This window comes from Myxine glutinosa, chromosome 2 (genome assembly GCF_964187855.1).
Source record: "Myxine glutinosa chromosome 2, kmMyxGlut1.1, whole genome shotgun sequence".
Classification (NCBI taxonomy): domain Eukaryota; kingdom Metazoa; phylum Chordata; class Myxini; order Myxiniformes; family Myxinidae; genus Myxine; species Myxine glutinosa.
In genome coordinates, this window is record NC_136262.1 from 214,434,359 (window position 1) to 214,454,733 (window position 20,375).

The 20,375-nt window shown below is 48.7% G+C and overlaps 1 protein-coding gene across 1 annotated transcript in view; it reads right to left on the reverse strand.

The window, feature by feature from the left end:
* Positions 1-20,375, reverse strand: part of LOC137420872 (casein kinase I) — a 78,022-nt gene that overhangs the window by 12,796 nt on the left and 44,851 nt on the right. Inside the window, exons 7-8 of the mRNA XM_068106331.2 lie at positions 17,612-17,697; positions 16,845-16,929 (exon numbers count right to left, since the gene is read on the reverse strand). Of these exons, the coding sequence (XP_067962432.2) occupies positions 16,845-16,929; positions 17,612-17,697 (171 nt within the window). The remainder of the gene's footprint in view (positions 1-16,844; positions 16,930-17,611; positions 17,698-20,375) is intronic.

Consider the following 20,375-nt stretch of genomic DNA (forward strand, 5'->3'; position numbering starts at 1 on the left):
CCAGTCTGTGATGCCGCCGTTTCCACCCCTTCACCATTAAAAAAAAACCTTCATCTCCAATTACATTTTTTGTCATCGAGCAAACTTCTTTCAGTGAAATGCAAGGCTGCGGGATGCACAGCACAAGGCAGCAGGGTAGCTTCATTAGCTGAGGGCATGGCTGTTCCGCTGATGCTGTGTGCCCCCCTGTAGGTAAGGGAACAACATGCATTTTAAGGCCATTTTCCCTGCTAGAGTGGGAGTTAGCCTTGCGGTCCCCATGACAATCTTCTCCATCTTGCCCTATTTTCTGCATCTCCCCTTGTTAACCCCCTTGCCTGCATTTCTTCTTCGACCATCTTTAGCCAAGTCTTTCTCGGTCTTCCCCGTCCTCTACTTCCTTCTACATTCATTTCCATCACTCTTCTCAACCAGTCACTTTCATCCTTCCTCAACACATGACCAAACCATCTCAACCTGTTCCTCTTCACAGCATCAATCACAGGCTCTATTCCCATCATCTTTCGCAATTCATCATTTGTCTTCCTCTCTCTCAACGATACTCCACACATCCACCGAACCATTCGCATTTCCACCCTGTCCAGCCTTAGTTGCAGCTCTACGTTCATTACCCATGTCTCGCTCCCATAAATCATAACACTTCTCACACATGCAGCATACACCTTTCCCTTCAGCTTCAACGACACTCCCCTCCTCATCAGCATGCCACTCAGCTCCCGAAACTTCTTCCATGCACATCTCACTCCAGCAACCGTTGCCGAGTCTGATCCACCTTCTCCATTCAGCATGTCTCCGAGGTAGCAAAATGTTTTCACACCTTCCAGCTTCACGCCGTCTCCAAGATCCAACTCAATATTTCCTCCATCTGCAGCTCCCTCTGTGCACACCTTACATTTGAATGTAGCTGCCACACTGGTTAATGACCATCTCAGACCACTGCATTTTTGATGAACCCACTCAGCACACATTTCACATTGAATGGAGTTCACTGCGACACCGTTCCTGCACACAGCACATGGCCACTTCCCAGTTCTTTCCACCTCACCACATGCTTTGCCACTCGCCATCACCTTCGTCTTTCCGATATCACCTTCAGACCTTTTGTCTCCATACATTCCTTCCACTTGTTCATCTTTTCCTTCAGTCCATCCATAATTTCCGCAAACACCACCAGATCATCTGCAGACAACAACTCCCACGGTAAACCCTGCTTTATGTTCCGAGCCAGCACCTCCATCACAGCTACAAATAGTAGTGGACTTGGTACCGACCCCTGATGCACTCCCACCTTCACCTCAAACTCACCACTGTTCCTGTCCTTTGTCTTTACAGCTGTGCACGCTCTTTTGTACATTCCCATCACTACTCTGATCAACCATTCCTCCACTCCTAACTTCCTCAATGCCCACGTCAATACTTCGTGTGGAACCCTATCGAATGCTTTCTCCAGATCAACAAGTCCAAGAAACAACTTTTTCCTCTTCTCTATGTACTTCTCCTGCAACTGCCTCACAATAAAGAGCGCGTCTGTCGTTCCTCTTCCTGGCATAAATCCAAACTGCATTTCGTCGATCTTCACCTTCTTCCTTATCCTCCTCTCCAACACCCTTTCCAATACCTTCATTCCATGCTCCAATAACGTGATCACTCGGTACGAGCCACACTCCAGAGGGTCACCTTTCCCCTTGTATAGAGGGACGAGGGTACTCAGTTCCCAATCCACTGGAATGCGGCCTTCTTTCACCACCAGATTGCAGATCTCTGTCATTCTCTTCACACCCCAACTTCCTGCTGCCTTCAACATATCTCCCACAACTCCCGTCGGCCCTCCCGCTTTTCTACTCTTCATTGCTTTTATCGCTTCCTCAACTTCCTTCTCAGTTATCTTCTCTGCCGATCCTAAAACTGGATTACTCTCTATGTTGCCATCCCATTCATTCTCTGTATTCAACAGCATTTCCATACATCTTTTCCATCTTCCTTTAATTCCATCTGGGTCCACAACAATTTGTCCCACTTCATCCTTCAAGCAACTCACCCCCATCACATCACACCTCTCTTTCGCTATCTGCTTTGCAATTCTGAATACCGCACTCTGACCCTCTTCTGAATCCAAGCGTTCTCCAAACATTTTCCTACATGCCCCCTGCGCCTTTGCTACCTCTTTCTTTGCAGCCTTCTTGGCTGCCATATAACTTTCATGTTCTGCTTTTTCTGCTCCTGTACCCTTCATAGTGGGGCAACTCAGCATAACAATTGTGCATTTTGTGAGGAAAGCACCAAATTTGGCACACTAGTAGACTATCATATTATAAAAAGATCTGGATATTGGGCCATCTCAGATTCAGAGATTTGATTTTTGCAAGATTTCGATTCGATTGGGATTGAAGAGAACACCTTCTTCGTCTTCTGTACAGTGAAGTTGCCAGCCCTGAATTCTCTGGATACATCTGGGTGCTTCATTGGGAGTGCAACCATGTCCCTCAGGTGAACAGGGACTCACCTGGCATCGTGTGTGTGGTCTAAGGCATGGAACCATGGGACCAGTTCCGTCAGGGCATCAAGGTACATCGTGAATGAAGCCTGCCGCAGAGAACGCACGTAGACCAGTACCATCATCTCTAGTTCCAGCACAGTTGCCCAGTACTGATAGTTGGGAATGTCTTCTCCTCTCTGGTGACACCAGTCTTCGAACTCAGGCAGGTCTTCTGCATCATCAGCATATGTCATACAGTGGCGTTCATACGCACGGTGTTGCAGGACGTGCAGTGCCGCTGCAGTGATTTGATGAGCTCTTCTTGTGCGGGTGGATGTGGGCAGCTCGCAGGAAGGAGTCGGCCGTCCCTGGCGTTGCAATCTCAGCTTGCAAATCTGCAAATCTTGCAAACATCAAATCTCTGAATCTGAGATGGCCCAATATCCAGATCTGTTCATAATATGATAGTCTACTAGTGTGCCAAATTTGGTGCTTTCCTCACAAAATGCACAATTGTTATGCTATATTTAGCTTAGCTGCCGGACTATCGCCTTCTGCCACTCCTTGAACTTCTTCCTCTTCTCGTCAATCCTCTTTCCAACTTCATCATCCCACCACCATGGTTCCGAGTGCCTCGGTGGTCCTTTTGTCCATCCACATACCTCACCAACGGCTCCCAACAAACTAGCTTTCATTGACATCCAACCACTTTCACGCTCAACCACATCATCCTCGACCCTACTCAGCCTCTCTTTTAATGCCTCCCTTACTGTCACCTCTTTCAACCTCCACACCTTTATTCTCGGTTGGTACTTCACCCGCCGAGCTCTCTTCGCACCTTTCACCCTTATGTCGCAGACAACCAAGTGGTGCTGTGAAACAGCCTCCTCCCCCGGGATCACCTTTGTGTCCCGGAGGTGCCCCCTATCTCGCCTACGCACCATCAGGTAGTCAACGGTTGTCGTCGACCCACCTGACGTGTATGTAATAAGCTTATGATCCTCTTTCTGGAACTGAGTATTACAAATCAACAAATCAGCTCCATCAGCAAACTCCAAAATCCTTTCACCTTCTCTATTTCTCACACCATATCCGTAACCCCCATGAACTCCCTGAAAACCGTCCATACTCCTTCCCACATGTCCATTTAGGTCTCCTCCTACCATAACAACTTCCTTATCTTTCACGTTTTCCATCAACTTCTCTATCGCACACCAGAACTTGTCCTTCTCTTCATCGCTACGACCAACCTGCGGAGCATATCCCGAGATGACGTTCACCAAGAGCTTTCCAATCATCATTTTCACCATCATCAACCTATCACTCACTCTAGTCACACTCACCACACTGTCTACAAACTCCTCAGAAAACAGGACACTAACACCATTCACGCCCTCCGGGCACCCTTGCCACACAAACTTGTATTTCTGTCCCTGCCTACCCATCACCATTCTCACACCACTTCCCTTCCATCTCGTCTCTTGCACACAACATATGTCCACTCTTCTTCTAATCAATACTTCCACCACTTCTCCTGATCTCCCTGTCATTGTCACTACATTCCATGTCCCAAACCTCAGAAACCGATCTCCACTTCGGGCTGTACCCTGCTCATATGTAGTTGTAATTGTCATGGTTCTCTTTTTGAGGCAATGTTTTTATGGCCACATGCCCTTCCTGACGCCAACCCTGTAGTGAAATTATACCAAAGTTGAACCCAGGATAGTTACTCGCTTCAGCCACTGAAGGGCGTCTATAAAACCTGGGACGTCCGCGACGCGGAGCCACACCTGTGACATTTACTTTACATGTAGTCTTGAATGGTACGTATATGCTAGACTCGCACTTATATGCTAGACTGGCTTGCTTTGTCTATTATTATCGGTCCGCTCAGTATGATACCAAGATCCTGATATCTATTGCATGATTGTATTTTACAGGATGATGTTAAAGTTCTAATTGAGATTAAACCTACCTATGGGACAAGTTGTGGATCTGGTTGATTTTCACAACACTTAATCTCAATTAGATCTACGGAAATGGCGGGACACAAGATGATCAACGTACCGATACTCGGCTCCGACCCACAAGCTGAGGAGTCGGGCTCGGTGTTCGCTCACTGGCTCAAAACGCCAGAGAACCAGTTCGGCGCCCAGGATGCCGTACCCACCGCTGAAACGAAGCTGTCTGTGCTACAGACCAAAGTCGACCACAACGTTTACAGGAGCATCGCTCGATGTACGACGTACGATACCGCCGTGGCGGAACTCAAGCGCCTTTACATTAAGAAGCGGAGCGTGGTGTACAACCGGCATCTGCTCGCCACGCGACGTCAACAGCCAACCGAGTCGATCGACCGCTTCGCTCAGGAGCTTCGGCACCTCCTCGCGGACAGTACTCAAGAGGTACGGACGCACGAGCAAGTCCAGGACGATCTTGTCCGAGACGCTTTCATCTCCGGAATCAGCTCTACAGATCTGAGACTCAGGCTCAGGCTCCTGGAGACAGCTGACCTAACGTTCGCGGAGGCTCTACGGGTGACCAACGTTTACACTGAGGCCCGGAAACAATCCACCGCTTATGACCACTCTCGGATCGTTGCGGGGACTACTCAACTCGCGCGACTGGAGAGGGCTACCGCCGAGGATGTGGGTGCGGACTCGACTACGGCCGAGCCCCTGGCCGCTCCCGAGGGTTTCCCTGTCTTTTACCACCCGCACTTCCACCAGCGGCCCATATCTGTTGAAGACAGAGGTCAGAACTTCTTCCTCTGTGTTGAAGTTCAGTCCCCCTACAAATAACTTGGCACTTTTGTCGCCATCCCGAGCTGGGGTGGTGTTATTTCCCCTGCGGTGCTCTTTACCCACCCTCGGGTTACCATAAATTTGCCCCCCGGCCAAATCATTCCCGATAATCACAGATACCCCCTCTACAGGAAGCGTGGCTTGTAAACCGACAGTGACCGGTCCTGACACCAAATCGGATTCCAAATGGATGACATGAAGTGGGGCACTAACACAGCCACCGATCCCTTGTAACCGAACACTATCACCAGTTGCGGTACTCTTTGACAATGGCAAAATGCCTTCAAGCATTAAGGATTGATGGGCTCCTGTGTCCCTCAATACCCTAACAGGTCTTGGGTTAGTCAAGTCTCCCTCGAGTGAGACAAACCCCTCATAAATAAATGGTTGGTAACTCTTCTGTGGGCGATTTCTTACGCTAGCCATCGCATTCAGAGTTGTAATAGTCGGACTCCGCTCTGGGTTGTCCCTTTTCATGAGGTAACAACTGGACATCAAGTGTCCAGGTTTTTTGCAAAAGGCACAAGTAGGCCCGGAGGAAAAACTCGTGGTCTGCCTCGGGCCCCCCCCCCCCCCCCCCCCCCGGAAATAAGCTTGTCTTGGGCCCGTAGCCCTCTGATTTCGAACAGTTGGGGTATCCGCGTTGTCCCCATAATCCTCTCGAGGCCGCCGCCATGTATTGTCGTTCTCCGCACCAGGTGTTCCATAACTCGCCTGCTGAAGTCTAGGCGAGGAGCTAGGTGTGTGGACCCCTATCCGGTGTGTTAAGGCATAATCATCTGCCATGGTGGCTGCGTCCCACAACTTTGGTACTTTCTTTTCCTGCAGGTAAACTTTGATGTCCTCGTGGACACACTGTTGAAATTCCTCCACCAGCATCAGGTCACGCAATGCTTCGAAGTCGTTCCCGACTCCTTTCGACTCACACCACCGATCAAACATGTTTTCTTTCACTCTGGCAAACTCCACATGGGTCTCACTCTCCCTCTTCCTGGCATTCCTGAATTTTTTCCAGTAAGCTTCAGGAACCAACTCATAGGCTTTGAGGATGTGCTTCTTCAATACCTCATAATCTGCACATTTGTCCATTGGTAGCGCCGAATAAATCTCTTGAGCTTTACCCACCAGCACACTTTGCACCAGTATGGTCCAGGCCTCCTCCAGCCAGTTTAACTGTCGAGCCACTTTCTCAAAGTGTGGAAAATATTGAGTGACTTCCTTTTCACTGAAGGGTGGAACCAGCCTCACATGTCTGCCCACATCCCAGGTTTTCTGGCTAGGTGTCGACCCCATCAGCAAGGGTGGTACCTCTCCCCGTTCTCTCATTAAATCCAGCTCCTTGAATTTAATTTCTTGCTGAAGCGCCAGATCACGTTCCTTCAACTCCCTTTCGGCTTTTCTCTCCTCTGCTTCGAGTTCCCTGGCAGCTCTCCTCTCCTCTACTTTTCTCCCTTCTAACCTTTCCTGGAGTTCTCGTTCCACTCTCCTTTCCTCTGCTTGTTTCTCTTCTCTCCTCTCTTCTGCTTTCCTTTCTTCTTCTGCTCTTTCCTTTTCTGCTTTCCTTTCCTCTGTTTTCATCCTTTCTAACCTTTCCTGGAGTTCTCGTTCCACTCTCCTTTCTTCTGCTTGTTTCTCTTCTCTCCTCTCTTCTGCTTTCCTTTCCTCTTCTGCTCTTTCCTTTTCTGCTTTCCTTTCTTCTTCTGCTCTTTCCTTTTCTGCTTTCCTTTCCTCTGTTTTCATCCTTTCTAACCTTTCCTGGAGTTCTCGTTCCACTCTCCTTTCCTCTGCTTGTTTCTCTTCTCTCCTCTCTTCTGCTTTCCTTTCCTCTTCTTTGATCCGTTCCTGGCTCCGTAATTGCAACTCCAGTTTCCGGATCTCAACGTCTTCTGGTTCTTCAGGTAGCCACTGCCAGGCTAACTCGTCCCATGTTCCTAATCCAACCATAGATTGTATCACCGTGGTCTGCAACTCTGCCTTCCTCAAATTAGTTCGGACCTCCAAGTTAAAATGTTTGGCCAATTTCAAGAGGTCCGCTTTTAGTAACGCTTGGAACTGTGCCATACTAGGTGTTACCGCAAAGTTCTGTGCAACAAATGCCATGGTGACTATCGTTAACACCTGTTAACCTTCACCCAAGACTTTACCACAATTTCTCAAAAATTTACCAATTAATAATTAATTAATAAATTTTAATTAATAAAAATTATTATTTTATTATGTTATACAATTTTAGATCCCGGAATTCAATTGGACGAGCCCCCAATTCTGTTACGTGGTCCTCCCGGTAACTACCTGGTCTTGGTGACCCCCGGACCGTGGGAGGACCCCGCCAGAAAGATATCTGATTTATACGCTTTCGTAGCGCAATCAATATGAAAGACACAATAATTCAAGTCAATAAGAAACCCCACACCAAGGATCCGGATTACTTAATAATATATTCTCCCTCCATCATCAGCAATCAACAATCCATCAACAATCTTACTAAGATGGCCATCTCATAAATTTCCCCCCTTTCCCCACTCACGACCCCTCAATGGTCACTGTCCCTCACAATGTCTCTGGGCCCCTCCAGACCAAGGTGAAGGTCGACTTCTCCGCACACAGGCGGTTGAACGAACCCCTGGCTGACGTGTTCCAAAACGTGCCCGTCGCGTACCGGGAACAGCTGCTGCAGCGCACACCTCCTTGCAAAGCAAAGCGGGCAAAGCAAAGCGCGGCTTGCAAAGCGCGCGAGGCCCAAGGTGCGACCCGTACGCGTCCTTGTAGACGTTGAGGCGAACTGTGCCGGACGCTTGGATCCGTGCACGAACCCACGGCAACTTGACGTGTAATCGGTAATTACCCCGCGCAGGTAACTCCTTTCGCCAGACGGGCTTTCAAACGCAGCGTCCCCCCCCCCCCCCCGCTGCTCAATATCGACACCGCTCGCGTCGGAGCTGGGCGAGGAAGAGGAAGATCACCGCTTCTCCCGGACCTCGTGTCTTTTTCTTCTTCCGGTTCACTATCCCGTTTCCGGTCTCCTGTTATCCGGAGCCTCTCTAACCCTTTAACCACAACAACCTTTGATAGAATAAACATTAATAAGCAATGACATGAATAGTAACTCCTCTAAATCCGGGATCCGTAACAGGGGCCCTCCGGAGGCTCCTTCGACGACTGGAAAACTGCAGCCGGTGTGGGATCCACGCGTGAGGCGCGATCTTCTCGCTCGGACGGCGCAATACCTGCCGGATCTTCTGGCCTTGATCAGGCCATTATCCCTCTCTTGGTCGAAGGCATTTTTGCACGGGCCCTAAACGACACAGGATCTACGGATAGTTTCATCGATCAGCGGCTGGTGCGTCAGCATGGTTGGCCGGTCATCGGGACTACACGACGGATCTTCATGGCCTCCCAGGGACTTCGGCTCAGCATGAAGGGGGAATGTCGATTAAAACTTGTGATAAAGGGACGCATGTTTTCTGATGTACATCTCATGGTCTTGCCTGCCTTATGTGCTGACATCCTGTTAGGACACGATTTCCTTAAAGGACATGGACGTTTGGAAATTGAATTCGGTGGGACGGACACGCTTGCTGTGTGTGCACTCGCGAAAATGGAAATTGAGCCTCTTTCGCTGCTCCCCAACCTGACCACTGACTGCGCTCCTGTTGCAGTAAAATCGCGGCGCTACTCACAAGCGGACGCGCAATTCATTGCGGAAGAAACGGCCCAACTCTTAAAGGGCGGTGTTATTGAACCTAGCCGGTCGCCGTGGCGGGCCCAGGTCTTAGTGGTGCGAAGTGAGGCCCATGGTAATCGACTACTCACAGACGGTTAATCGCTTTACACAGCTGGATGCCTACCCCTTAACGGGGATGGACGCGCTAGTACGACTGGTGGCCCAGTACTCCGTCTACAGCACTCTCGATCTGCGTAGTGCGTATCATCAGATCCCCATCTCTAGGGCTGATCGCATCTACATCGCCTTTGAATCGGGTCAAAGGTTATACCAGTTCACACGATTACCTTTTGGGGTAACGAACGGGGTCGCCTGTTTTCAGAGGGCTATGGACGACCTCGTTACTAAGGAGAACTTGACAGATGTCTTCGTCTATCTGGACAATCTTAAGGTTTGTGGGTATGACCAGGAGCATCACGATGCTAATCTGAGGCGCTTCCTCGAGGTCGCGCATAGGTATCGCCTAACCATGAATGAGGCTAAGTGTCGTTACTCTCAACGCACGATAGATCTTCTGGGGTACACCGTGACCCATGGCTCTGTCTCTCCGGATAAGGAGCGTCTGCGACCTTTGCTCGATATGGCCCCGCCCGGCGATCGAGCTTCGCTGAAGCGTGCTCTCGGGCTGTTCGCCCACTATTCGAAGTGGGTGCAAAATTTATCCGCGAAGCTCCGCCCCCTCGTGGCCTGCGACACGTTCCCCATGAGCCCGGCCGCCTTGGCGGCCTTCGGGGGCCTTAAGGCCGACATCGCTGGCGCCGCTGTGGCGACGATCGACGAGAGCGAATCTTTCGTCGTAGAAAGTGATGCCTCGGATCATGCGATAGCGGCGACTCTCTCCCAAGGGGGGCGCCCGGTGGCTTTCTTTTCGCGGACTCACCTCCGCTGAGCGGAGGCATTCGTCTGTCGAAAAGGAGGCATACGCGATCGTCGAGTCGATTCGGCGGTGGCGACCGTACTTACTTGGGCGATGCTTCCAAATCATCACGGACCAACAAAGCGTTGCGTTTATGTACGACACCTTGCATGCTCAACGTATTAAGAATGAGAAAATCACTCGCTGGCGTATCGAACTCGCCGACTTCTGCTACAACATCAAATACCGCCCAGGGAAGGATAACCTGGTCGCCGATACGTTATCGAGGCCGGCTACGTGCGCGGGGATCGTAACTTTGGAGGGGCTGCGCAGTCTGCACGACACTATGTGTCATCCAGGGGTGACGCGTTTCGCTCATTTTGTGCGTAGTAGTAATCTGCCGTGCTCGGTTGAGGACATCCGCCGGATCTGCCGTGACTGCGCTTTATGTGCGGAACTCAAACCGCGTTTTTACAACCCTCCCATGGGGTCGCTGGTTAGGGCTACTAGACCGTGGGAGAGATTGGCAATGGATTTCAATGGACCGCTGCCGGTGTTGAGCAACTCTCGTTATCTGCTCACTATCGTTGATGAGTACTCGCGATTCCCCTTTGCTTATACGTGCGGGGATATGACGGCTGCCACTGTCATACGGTGCCTGCAGAATTTGTTTTCTATGTTTGGGTATCCGGCCTACGTGCATACCGATCGGGGTGCGGTGTTCCTGTCGCAGGAGGTGAGAGGTTATTTGCTCCAAAATAATGTTGCTTCGAGTTACACCACACCGTACAGACCCCAGGCGAATGGGCAGATCGAACGCTTCAATGGGATTATATGGAGGGCCGTCACTCTAAGCCTCCGGACCCTCGGCCGGGGTCTCGATAAATGGGCTTGGTCGCTACCTGCGGCTCTGAACTCGATCCGGGCTCTCCTATGTACGGCCACCAACCAGACTCCTCACGAGCGACTGTTCCACCACTCTAGAAGCTCGGGTAGTATCCGATCTTTACCCAGTTGGCTCGCTGAGCCGGGGCCGGCTTATCTCAAACGAGCGGTGCGCACGAGCAAGTACGACCCCTTTGTGGATAAGGTGCAGGTACTCCAGGCTAATCCCGAGCATGCTCGTGTGCTGACGGCAGATGGACGCGAGTCCACTGTCTCCGTACGCCATCTCGCCCCTTGTGGGGTCATCGACCCTTGTAGGGATATCGACGAACCGATCTACGAGTCTATGGACTCTACCGAAGCTTCCTCTATGGAACCTTTGCCGTCACCCCTCTCGTCACCTACACCCCTGCCTGAAGGCTCTGAGGTTCCCCCTCCGACACCTGCCTCCAGCGGCTACTCCGACGGGGACTCCGGGCTTGGGGACGCCGCACCCGGTAGTTTCCGGACGCCGGCTGGCAGGGTAGTTCGCCGCCCCGACCGTTACGGGTGGACCGACTGACATGGAATGACGTACCCTAATCAATTAATGCTGATGCACGCTTACGATCTGCCTAGCGGCAGTATAGTTCTAACGGCAGGGAGAATGTAGTGAAATTATACCAAAGTTGAACCCAGGATAGTTACTCGCTTCAGCCACTGAAGGGCGTCTATAAAACCTGGGACGTCCGCAACGCGGAGCCACACCTGTGACATTTACTTTACATGTAGTCTTGAATGGTACGTATATGCTAGACTCGCACTTATATGCTAGACTGGCTTGCTTTGTCTATTATTATCGGTCCGCTCACTCAGTCTGATACCAAGATCCTGATATCTATTGCATGATTGTATTTTACAGGATGATGTCAAAGTTGTAATTGAGATTAAACCTACCTATGGGACAAGTTGTGGATCTGGTTGATTTTCACAACAAACCCTCTTAGTCGCCTCTTACGACACGCAGGGATACGGTGTACCTATTCTAAACCAGGATACACACCGGGACATACACATAGGTAAGGGAAGTAATTTACAATTTGAAATTTGGCCATGGTGCAGGCGATAGCTTGCCTACTCTTCACGAAGGATACCATGGGATATTTAACATCCACCAACCAACACTGACAGACGGGATGCCCGTTCTACATCCATCCGAGGGACACCACACACATTGAAGAATCATGCTGCCTGTGAAACACTAAGATGGCAGTTTATCACTAGGCTGGGATTCACACCCAGGCTAGACAGCTGAGAGGTAAGTGTACCTACCTCTAGGCCATCCTGCCAGCCCATCCAGCAAACTGATCATTGGAATGCCATCAGGTTAATAAGAGGGATTTCGTGCATTCCTAAGGCTCATATAATGTATCTGAAAATTGAAGAAATGCAAAGAATCAGAAAAAAATAAAAATCAACTTTCTTGCAGAGGGCAGCAGGTTTCCTCTAGGAGTTTTCTGTATTTTGCTCCATCCACTTTTCCTTCTGTCTTGACAAGTGCCCCAGTCCTTGCTGATAAGAAACATCCCAATAACATGATGCTGCCACCACCATGCTTCACAGTAGGGAACGTGTTATTTGGGTGATGTGTTGTGTTGGGTTTGCACCAAACGTAACGTTTTGCATGTAGGCCAAAAATTCCATCTTGGTTTCGTCAGACCACAAAACTTTTTGCCACATGGATTCAGAATCTCTGCAGTGTTTTTTTTTGCATATCTCAAATGGGACTCAAGGTGGGTTTTTTTTTTTGAGTAATGGCTTCCTTCTTGCCACCTTTCATACAGGCCAGACTTATGGAGTGCTTGGGATATTGTTGTCACATCCACACAGTGACCAGTCTTTGTCATAAAGGCCTGTAGCTCTTTCATAGTTGCCAATGGCCTCTTGGTGACCTCACTGATCAGTCTCCTCCTTGCTTGGTAATTCAGTTTGGAGGGATGGCCTGATCTAGGCAGGGTCTTCGTGGTACCATACACATTCCACTTAATAATATAATAATAATTCATTTATTTTGTATAGCGCTTTTCCAGAAGCCCAAAGGCGCTTTGACAGAGTGGAAAACATAATGCATAACAATACATGAAAACAACAATTGCAAAAAGACAAGAATCAAGAAAACAAACAGCAGCGATATACGGCATATATATAAGACAAGAATCAAAAAGACAAGACAAGAATCAATAGGGAAATATTTAAAGCAAAAGGAGGGAGAAGGAGAAGAGATAGTCAGGGGTTAAATGCTGTGGGTTGAATGTTGAATGCAGCGTTGAACAGGTGGGTCTTTAGTGATGTTTTGAATGTGGTGAGTGAGGAGGAGTCTCTGATGGTGTGAGGTAGTGAGTTCCAGAGGGTGGGAGCAGCGATGGAGAAGGCCCTGTCCCCCCAGGATCTGAATTTGGTCCGGATGGAGGGGGTCAGGAGGTTGGTACCAGCAGAGCGGAGGTTGCGGGTGGGAGTGTGTCTGGAGAGGAGGTCAGCCAGGTAGGATGGGGCCAGGTTATGGAGGGCTTTGTATGTCAAGAGGAGGATTTTGTACTGGATTCTCTGGGGGATGGGGAGCCAGTGAAGCTTGTAAAGGACGGGGGTGATGTGGTCACGGGTCCGGGAATGAGTGAGTAGACGGGCAGCGGAGTTCTGAATGTATTGGAGTTTATTGGTGATTTTTGAGGGTGAACCATAGAGGAGGCTATTGCAGTAGTCCAGACGGGAGGTGATGAAGGCGTGGATGAGGGTTTCTGCAGCCGTGGAGGAGAGGGATGAGCGGAGACGGGCAATGTTTTTCAGGTGAAAGAAGGCTGACTTTGTGATCTGTTTAGTGTATTTGTCGAAGGAAAGGGTTTGGTCAAAGATGACGCCAAGATTCCGGATGTGAGGGGAGGTGGATACTGGGATACCGTCGATGTTGAGGGCAAAGTTATGGGTGGATTTTGTGAGCGTTTTTGGGCCAATGATGATTATTTCAGATTTATCACAGTTAAGCTTGAGGAAGTTGATTTGAAGCCAGGATTTTATTTCAGTGATGCAGTTTGTCAGGATAGAGTGGGTGTCGGTGGAGACGGACTTGGTGGAGATGAAAAGCTGGATGTCATCGGCGAAGCAGTGGAATTGGAGACCATGACGGCGGATTAAGTGACCGAGCGGGGACAGGTAAAGGATGAAGAGGAGGGGGCCAAGAACTGAACCTTGGGGGACACCGTGGGGGAGGGGAGCAGTGGGGGATTTGCAGTTATTGATGGAGATGAACTGGCATCTGTCAGAGAGGTATGATTTAATCCAAGAGAGGGCAGTGCCGGTAACGTTAAAGGTGGATTCAAGTCGGGTGAGGAGGATAGTGTGATCGATGGTGTCAAAGGCAGCGCTGAGGTCGAGGAGGACGAGAATGTTGAGGTTGCCAGCGTCAGAGGAGAGGAGAAGGTCGTTGGTGATTTTGAGGAGAGCAGTTTCAGTACTGTGGTTGGAGCGGAATCCGGATTGGAATGTTTCATACAAGTTATTGGCAGAGAGATGATGTTTGAGTTGAGTGGCTACAGCGCGTTCCAAAACTTTTGACAGAAAGGGTAGGTTGGAGATGGGTCTGAAGTTGTTTAGGGTGTCAGGGTTTAGACCAGGTTTTTTTAGAATGGGGGTAACAGCAGCAATTTTGAGGGAAGGTGGGACGATGCCTGTAGACAGGGAGGAGTTTATTGTTGCAATGATAAGTGGAGAGAGAGCAGGGAGGGAGGCTTTGACAAAGCTGGAGGGGATGGGGTCAAGAGTGCAGGTGGCAGTTTTCATTCCTATGAGGAGTTCAGAGAGGTCAGTAGGAGAGATTGGGGAGAACCGAGACAGGGGATGGCAGGACAAGGGGGGGCAGGTGGTTGGAGGGGGAGCGGGTGCGGCGGTGGTCAAGCTGTTGTAGATGTTGTCAATTTTGCGTTGGAAGAAAGAGAGGAAGGAGATGCAGTTGTCTACTGTGAATGACTGGGTGGTGGTGTTCAGGGGGCGGAGGAGTTTGTTTATTGTCGAGAAGAGTGCTTTTGGGTTTCCGGAGCCAGAGTGGATAATTTGAGAGTAGTAGGCAGAGCGGGCGCGGGAGAGGGCATCTTTGTAGTGTTGTATGTGGTCCTTGTAGGCTTGGGAGTGAACTGTGAGACCCGTTTTATTGCGGAGTCTTTCAAGTTGGCGAGCACGAGTTTTCATCAGGTGGAGTTCAGGGGTAAACCAGGGAGCAGAATGGGTGAAAGAAACTGTTTTGGTTTTTACAGGCGCAAGCTGGTCAAGGCAGGAGGAGAGAGTGTGGTTGTAGTAGTCAGTGAGGTCGGAAGGGGTGTGGAGGTCAATGAAGGGAGAAGTGGACATTTTTTCAGAGAGGGTGGATGAGAATGAGGTAGGTGAAAGAGCGTTTAGCTTACGGAAGTTGATTGTGCGATAATGCCTTGGTGTTGGGGTGGGGATGTTGATGGTCAGAGTGATAGCTAAGTGGTCAGAGAGGGTGAGGTCGGAGCCATAGAGATGGTGCAAATTTAATCCAGTGGAGCAGACAAGGTCCAAAATGTGACCACGGATATGGGTAGGAAAGTCGACATGTTGAGTGAGGTTAAAGCAGGTGAGTAAATCAGTGAAGTCAGTGGTTATTGTGGAGTCAGTGGAGTCCATGTGGATATTGAAATCACCAAGGAGGAGGATTGAGGGGGAGAGGGAACATAGCTGGGTCAGAAAGTAGGAGAAGTCAGACAGGAATGATGGGTGTGGTTTGGGAGGGCGGTAGACGACAGCCATGACTGACTGCGTGTGACCAGAGAGTTTTAAAGCCAGGTGTTCAAATGATGGAGCAGATGAGATGGAGATGAGGTTGGTCTTGATGTCTTGACGGTGGATAACGGCAATTCCACCACCTCGGCCCTCCGAGCGTGGTTTATTGACGTAGGAATATCCACTGGGTGTGGTGAGGTTGAGTGTGTAGTAATCACTTCTTAATGATTGTCTTGACTGTGCTCCAAGGGATATTCAAGGGCTTTGAAATATTTTTTATACCCATTGCCTGATCTGTCTTTCCACAACTTTATCCCGGAAGTCTTTTGAAGGCTCCTTTGTGCTCATGGTTGAGTCTTTGCTGTGAAATGCACTACCCAGCAGAGGAAACCAACAGAACAGCTGATTTTATTCTGAAATAATCAGAATCACTACAATTTAACACAGGTGGAGGCCAATTAACTTGGTATGAGATTGTGAACGTGATTTGTTACACCTGAGATAATTTACAATTGCTATAAAGGGGGTGGACATTTATCCAATGAAGATATTCCAGTTTTGTATTTTTAATTAAGTCTCTGAAATTTGTAGAAATTGTTTTTCACTTGGAAGTTGTGGGTTATGATGTGTAAATAAAGGTGTAAAAAGTCTGATTTAATGTAATTTAATTCCAGTCTGTAAGGCAACAAAACGTGAAAATTTTGAAAGGCCCTGTATCGTCATGGGAAGTCGCACACACAATTCGATACTTAATCCATCTCTGCCTGTCTGTCTCTCTACCTAGGCAGACATTTTGAGCCTCAATACTTCATTGGCTCTTACCTCATGCTGATCAATTCATTTATCACCTCCAAAACTACAATTCTTAGTGTACCAATGCTTGACCATCTCTAAACCCCAAGCTATCCTTGTACCTCATTAGCCTTCAAGACCTTGGTTCCCATTTTCAACGAAATGCAGAAGGGTCTTTGCTCAACAGGGTGTTCAAGGAATTATGGTATGTTTGATAAGAAATGTATCTGACATCAGGAAAAGTTACCTTGATAAAAACAGCTTGCTTTGGTAGGGGGGGAGTGAGGAGGGGATGGTGAGGTGAAATACGAACCCATCATTATAATGAGCTCAGCCGTCCGCAGACAATGAAAACAGAACAAACGCCTCTGCACGATTCCCTTTAGTCTTGTTTATTTATTTATTTTTTTAAATAAGAAATAAAAATCAAATTGCCCATTTTAATCCTCGTTTCTCTATTTATTTCCTACTTTTGCTGTTTACAGATTCCTACAAGGAATTGTCAAAGATGATCACACTGATGGAGATGTCACCCACCTGGGAAGGTTTCACAAAGAACTTCGATTGGTGTTGCTCTCTTCGTATCACCAATTTTCTGGTACCTCTCTTTCAGTGTGTCAGCCTGGCAGGTACAGGAGCAATAAACGAGGAAAGGACGTGTCGGGAAAATCCACTTAGGCATAGGGTAACAACAGTTGCTTGCCAAAGCATAAAGAAACAAGCTAATAAAAGAAAACACAGGGTAAGCATATATACAAATGGGAATTGTACAAAGTAGGGAGAAATAGAGGGAGCCATGGAATCACTCATCTAGAGATGATGCCATGAAGAACGTGCTTAAACAAGTCCGCAACTGAGGCTTTTGAGCAATGCCTACAGAACGGCCACAGCGTTAGGCAGAAATGCATCCCGCCATCGTGTTCCTGAATAACTAAATCGAATGGGGCTTTTGCTCAATTCCAGAGTGGGTTTGCAAATCAGAAAGGCAGCAGAGAGTCGAGAACGCAAAGCTGCCTCCAGGAAGTGATAATAGAACGCAGCAGGCGGATGCAGGAAGCAAGTCTTTGCTGTGAAATGGCGAATAACCAGAAAGGATTGGACTCAGGAGCTGTGATCTTAAATTGGGAAGTTATGTTTACCAGCAATCGATGAACACCTCAAAGGGAAGGTGAGCCACCTTTACCAAAAACAAATTCAGCATTGCTTTCACTCCGCTTGACAACTAAGATTTAATACTGTGCTTGAATGACCAGGGGTGTTTGGAGAGAGGGGACGGGGGTACATCAGAGTTAATCCTTACAAACCTTGAGCCCTTGCCATGGTAAGCTTCCTCGCAGGAAGTACATGAACATGTGCCCAAGTGCCTCCAGGTCATCTCGTCTACTTTGTTCTGCAAGACAATGTTTGCATTTCAACGTAAAGCAAAGCATTCGGTGGTAAAGATAAACCCTGTCGGATTAATCTTCACTCCTGTGGCAGGCTTGGTAAATAAAACCACAACTGCATCACATTTAACCTTCGACAATTGTTCAAACTTTGCAGTGAGTTTTTAAAACCATTAATCAACAACACACAACAACATGCATTTTAAAAGGCCATTTTCCCTGCTAGAGAGCGGGGGTTAGCCTTGCGGTCCCCATGACAATCTTCTCCATTTTGCCCTATTTTCTGCATCTCTCCTTGTTAACCCCCTTGCCCGCATTTCTTCTTCCACCATCTTTAGCCAAGTCTTTCTCGGTCTTCCCCGTCTTCTACTTCCTTCTACATTCATTTCCATCACTCTTCTCAACCAGTCACTTTTATCCTTCCTCAACACATGACCAAACCATCTCAACCTGTTCCTCTTCACAGTATCAATCACAGGCTCTATTCCCATCATCTTTCGCAATTCATCATTTGTCTTCCTCTCTCTCAACGATACTCCGCACATCCGTCGAACCATTCGCATTTCCACCCTTTCCAACCTTCGTTGCTGCTCTACCTTCATTACCCATGTCTCGCTCCCATAAATCATAACACTTCTCACACATGCAGCATACACCTTTCCCTTCAGCTTCAACGACACTCCCCTCATCATCAGCACGCCACTCAATTCCCGAAACTTATTCCATGCACATCTCACTCGAGCAACCGTTGCCGAGTCTGATCCACCTTCTCCATTCAACATGTCTCCGAGGTAGCAAAATGTTTTCACACCTTCCAGCTTCACACCGTCTCCAAGATCCAACTCAACATTTCCTCCATCTGCAGCTCCCTCTGTGCACACCTTACATTTGAATGTAGCTGCCACACTGGTTAATGACCCTCTCAGACCACTACATTTTTGATGAACCCACTCAGCGCACATTGTACACTGAATGGAGTTCACTCCGACACCCTTCCTACACACAGCACAGGGCCACTTCCCAGTTCTTTCCACCTCACCACATGCTTTACCACTTGCCATCACCTTCGTCTTTCCGATATTCACCTTCAGACCTTTTGTCTCCATACATTCCTTCCACGTGTTCATCTTTTCCTTCAGTCGATCCATACTTTCCGCAATCAACACCAGACCATCTGCATACAACAACTCCCACGGTAAACCCTCCTTTACGTTCTGAGCCAGCACCTCCATCACAGCTACAAATAGTAGTGGACTTAGTACCGACCCCTGATGCACTCCCACCTTCACCTCAAACTCACCACTGTTCCCGTCCTTTGTCCTTACAGCTGTGCGTGCTCTTTTGTACATTGCCATCACTACTCTGATCAACCATTCCTCCACTCCTAACTTCCTCAATGCCCATGTCAATACTTTGCGTGGAACCCGATCGAATGCTTTCTCCAGATCAACAAACCCAAGAAACAACTTCTTCCTCTTCTCCATGTACTTCTCCTGCAACTGCCTCACAATGAAAAGCGCGTCTGTCGTTCCTCTTCCTGGCATAAATCCAAACTGCATTCCGTCGATCTTCACTTTCTTCCTTATCCTCCTCTCCAACACCCTTTCCAATACCTTCATTCCATGCTCCAATAACTTTATCGCTCGGTACGAGCCACACTCCAGAGGGTCACCTTTCCCCTTGTATAGAGGGACGAGGGTACTCATTTCCCAATCCACTGGAATGCGGCCTTCTTTCACCACCAGATTACAGATCTCTGTCATTCTCTTCACACCCCAACTTCCTGCTGCCTTCAACATATCTCCCACAACTCCCGTCGGCCCTCCCGCTTTTCTACCCTTCATTGCTTTTATCGCTTCCTCAACTTCCTTCTCAGTTATCTTCTCTGCCGGTCCTAAAACTGGGTTACTCTCTATGTTGCCATCCCATTCATTCTCTGTATTCAACAGCATTTCCATATATCTTTTCCATCTTCCTTTAATTCCATCTGGGTCGACAACGATTTGTCCCACTTCATCCTTCAAGCAGCTCACCCCCATCACATCACACCTCTCTTTCGCTATCTGCTTTGCAATCCTGAATACCGCTCTCTGACCCTCTTCCGAATCCAAGCGTTCTCCGAACATTTTCCTACATGCCTCCTGCGCCTTTGCTACCTCTTTCTTTGCAGCCTTCCTGGCTGCCTTATAACTTTCATGCTCTGCTGTTTCTGCTCCCGTACCCTTCGCCTTCTGCCACTCCTTGAACTTCTTCCTCTTCTCGTCAATCCTCTTTCCAACTTCATCATCCCACCACCATGTTTCCGAATGCCTCGGTGGTCCTTTTGTCCATCCACATACCTCACCAACGGCTCCCAACAGACTAGCTTTCATTGACATCCAACCACTTTCAAGCTCAACCACATCATCCTCGACCCTACTCAGCCTCTCTTTTAATGCCTCCCTTACTGTCACCTCTTTCAACCTCCACACCTTCATTCTCGGTTGGTACTTCACCCGCCGAGCTCTCCTCGCACCTTTCACCCTTACGTCGCAGACAACCAAGTGGTGCTGTGAAACAGCCTCCTCCCCAGGGATCACCTTTGTGTCTCGGAGGTGCCCCCTATCTCGCCTACGCACCATCAGGTAGTCAACGGTTGTCGTCGACCCACCTGACGTGTATGTAACAAGCTTATTATCCTCTT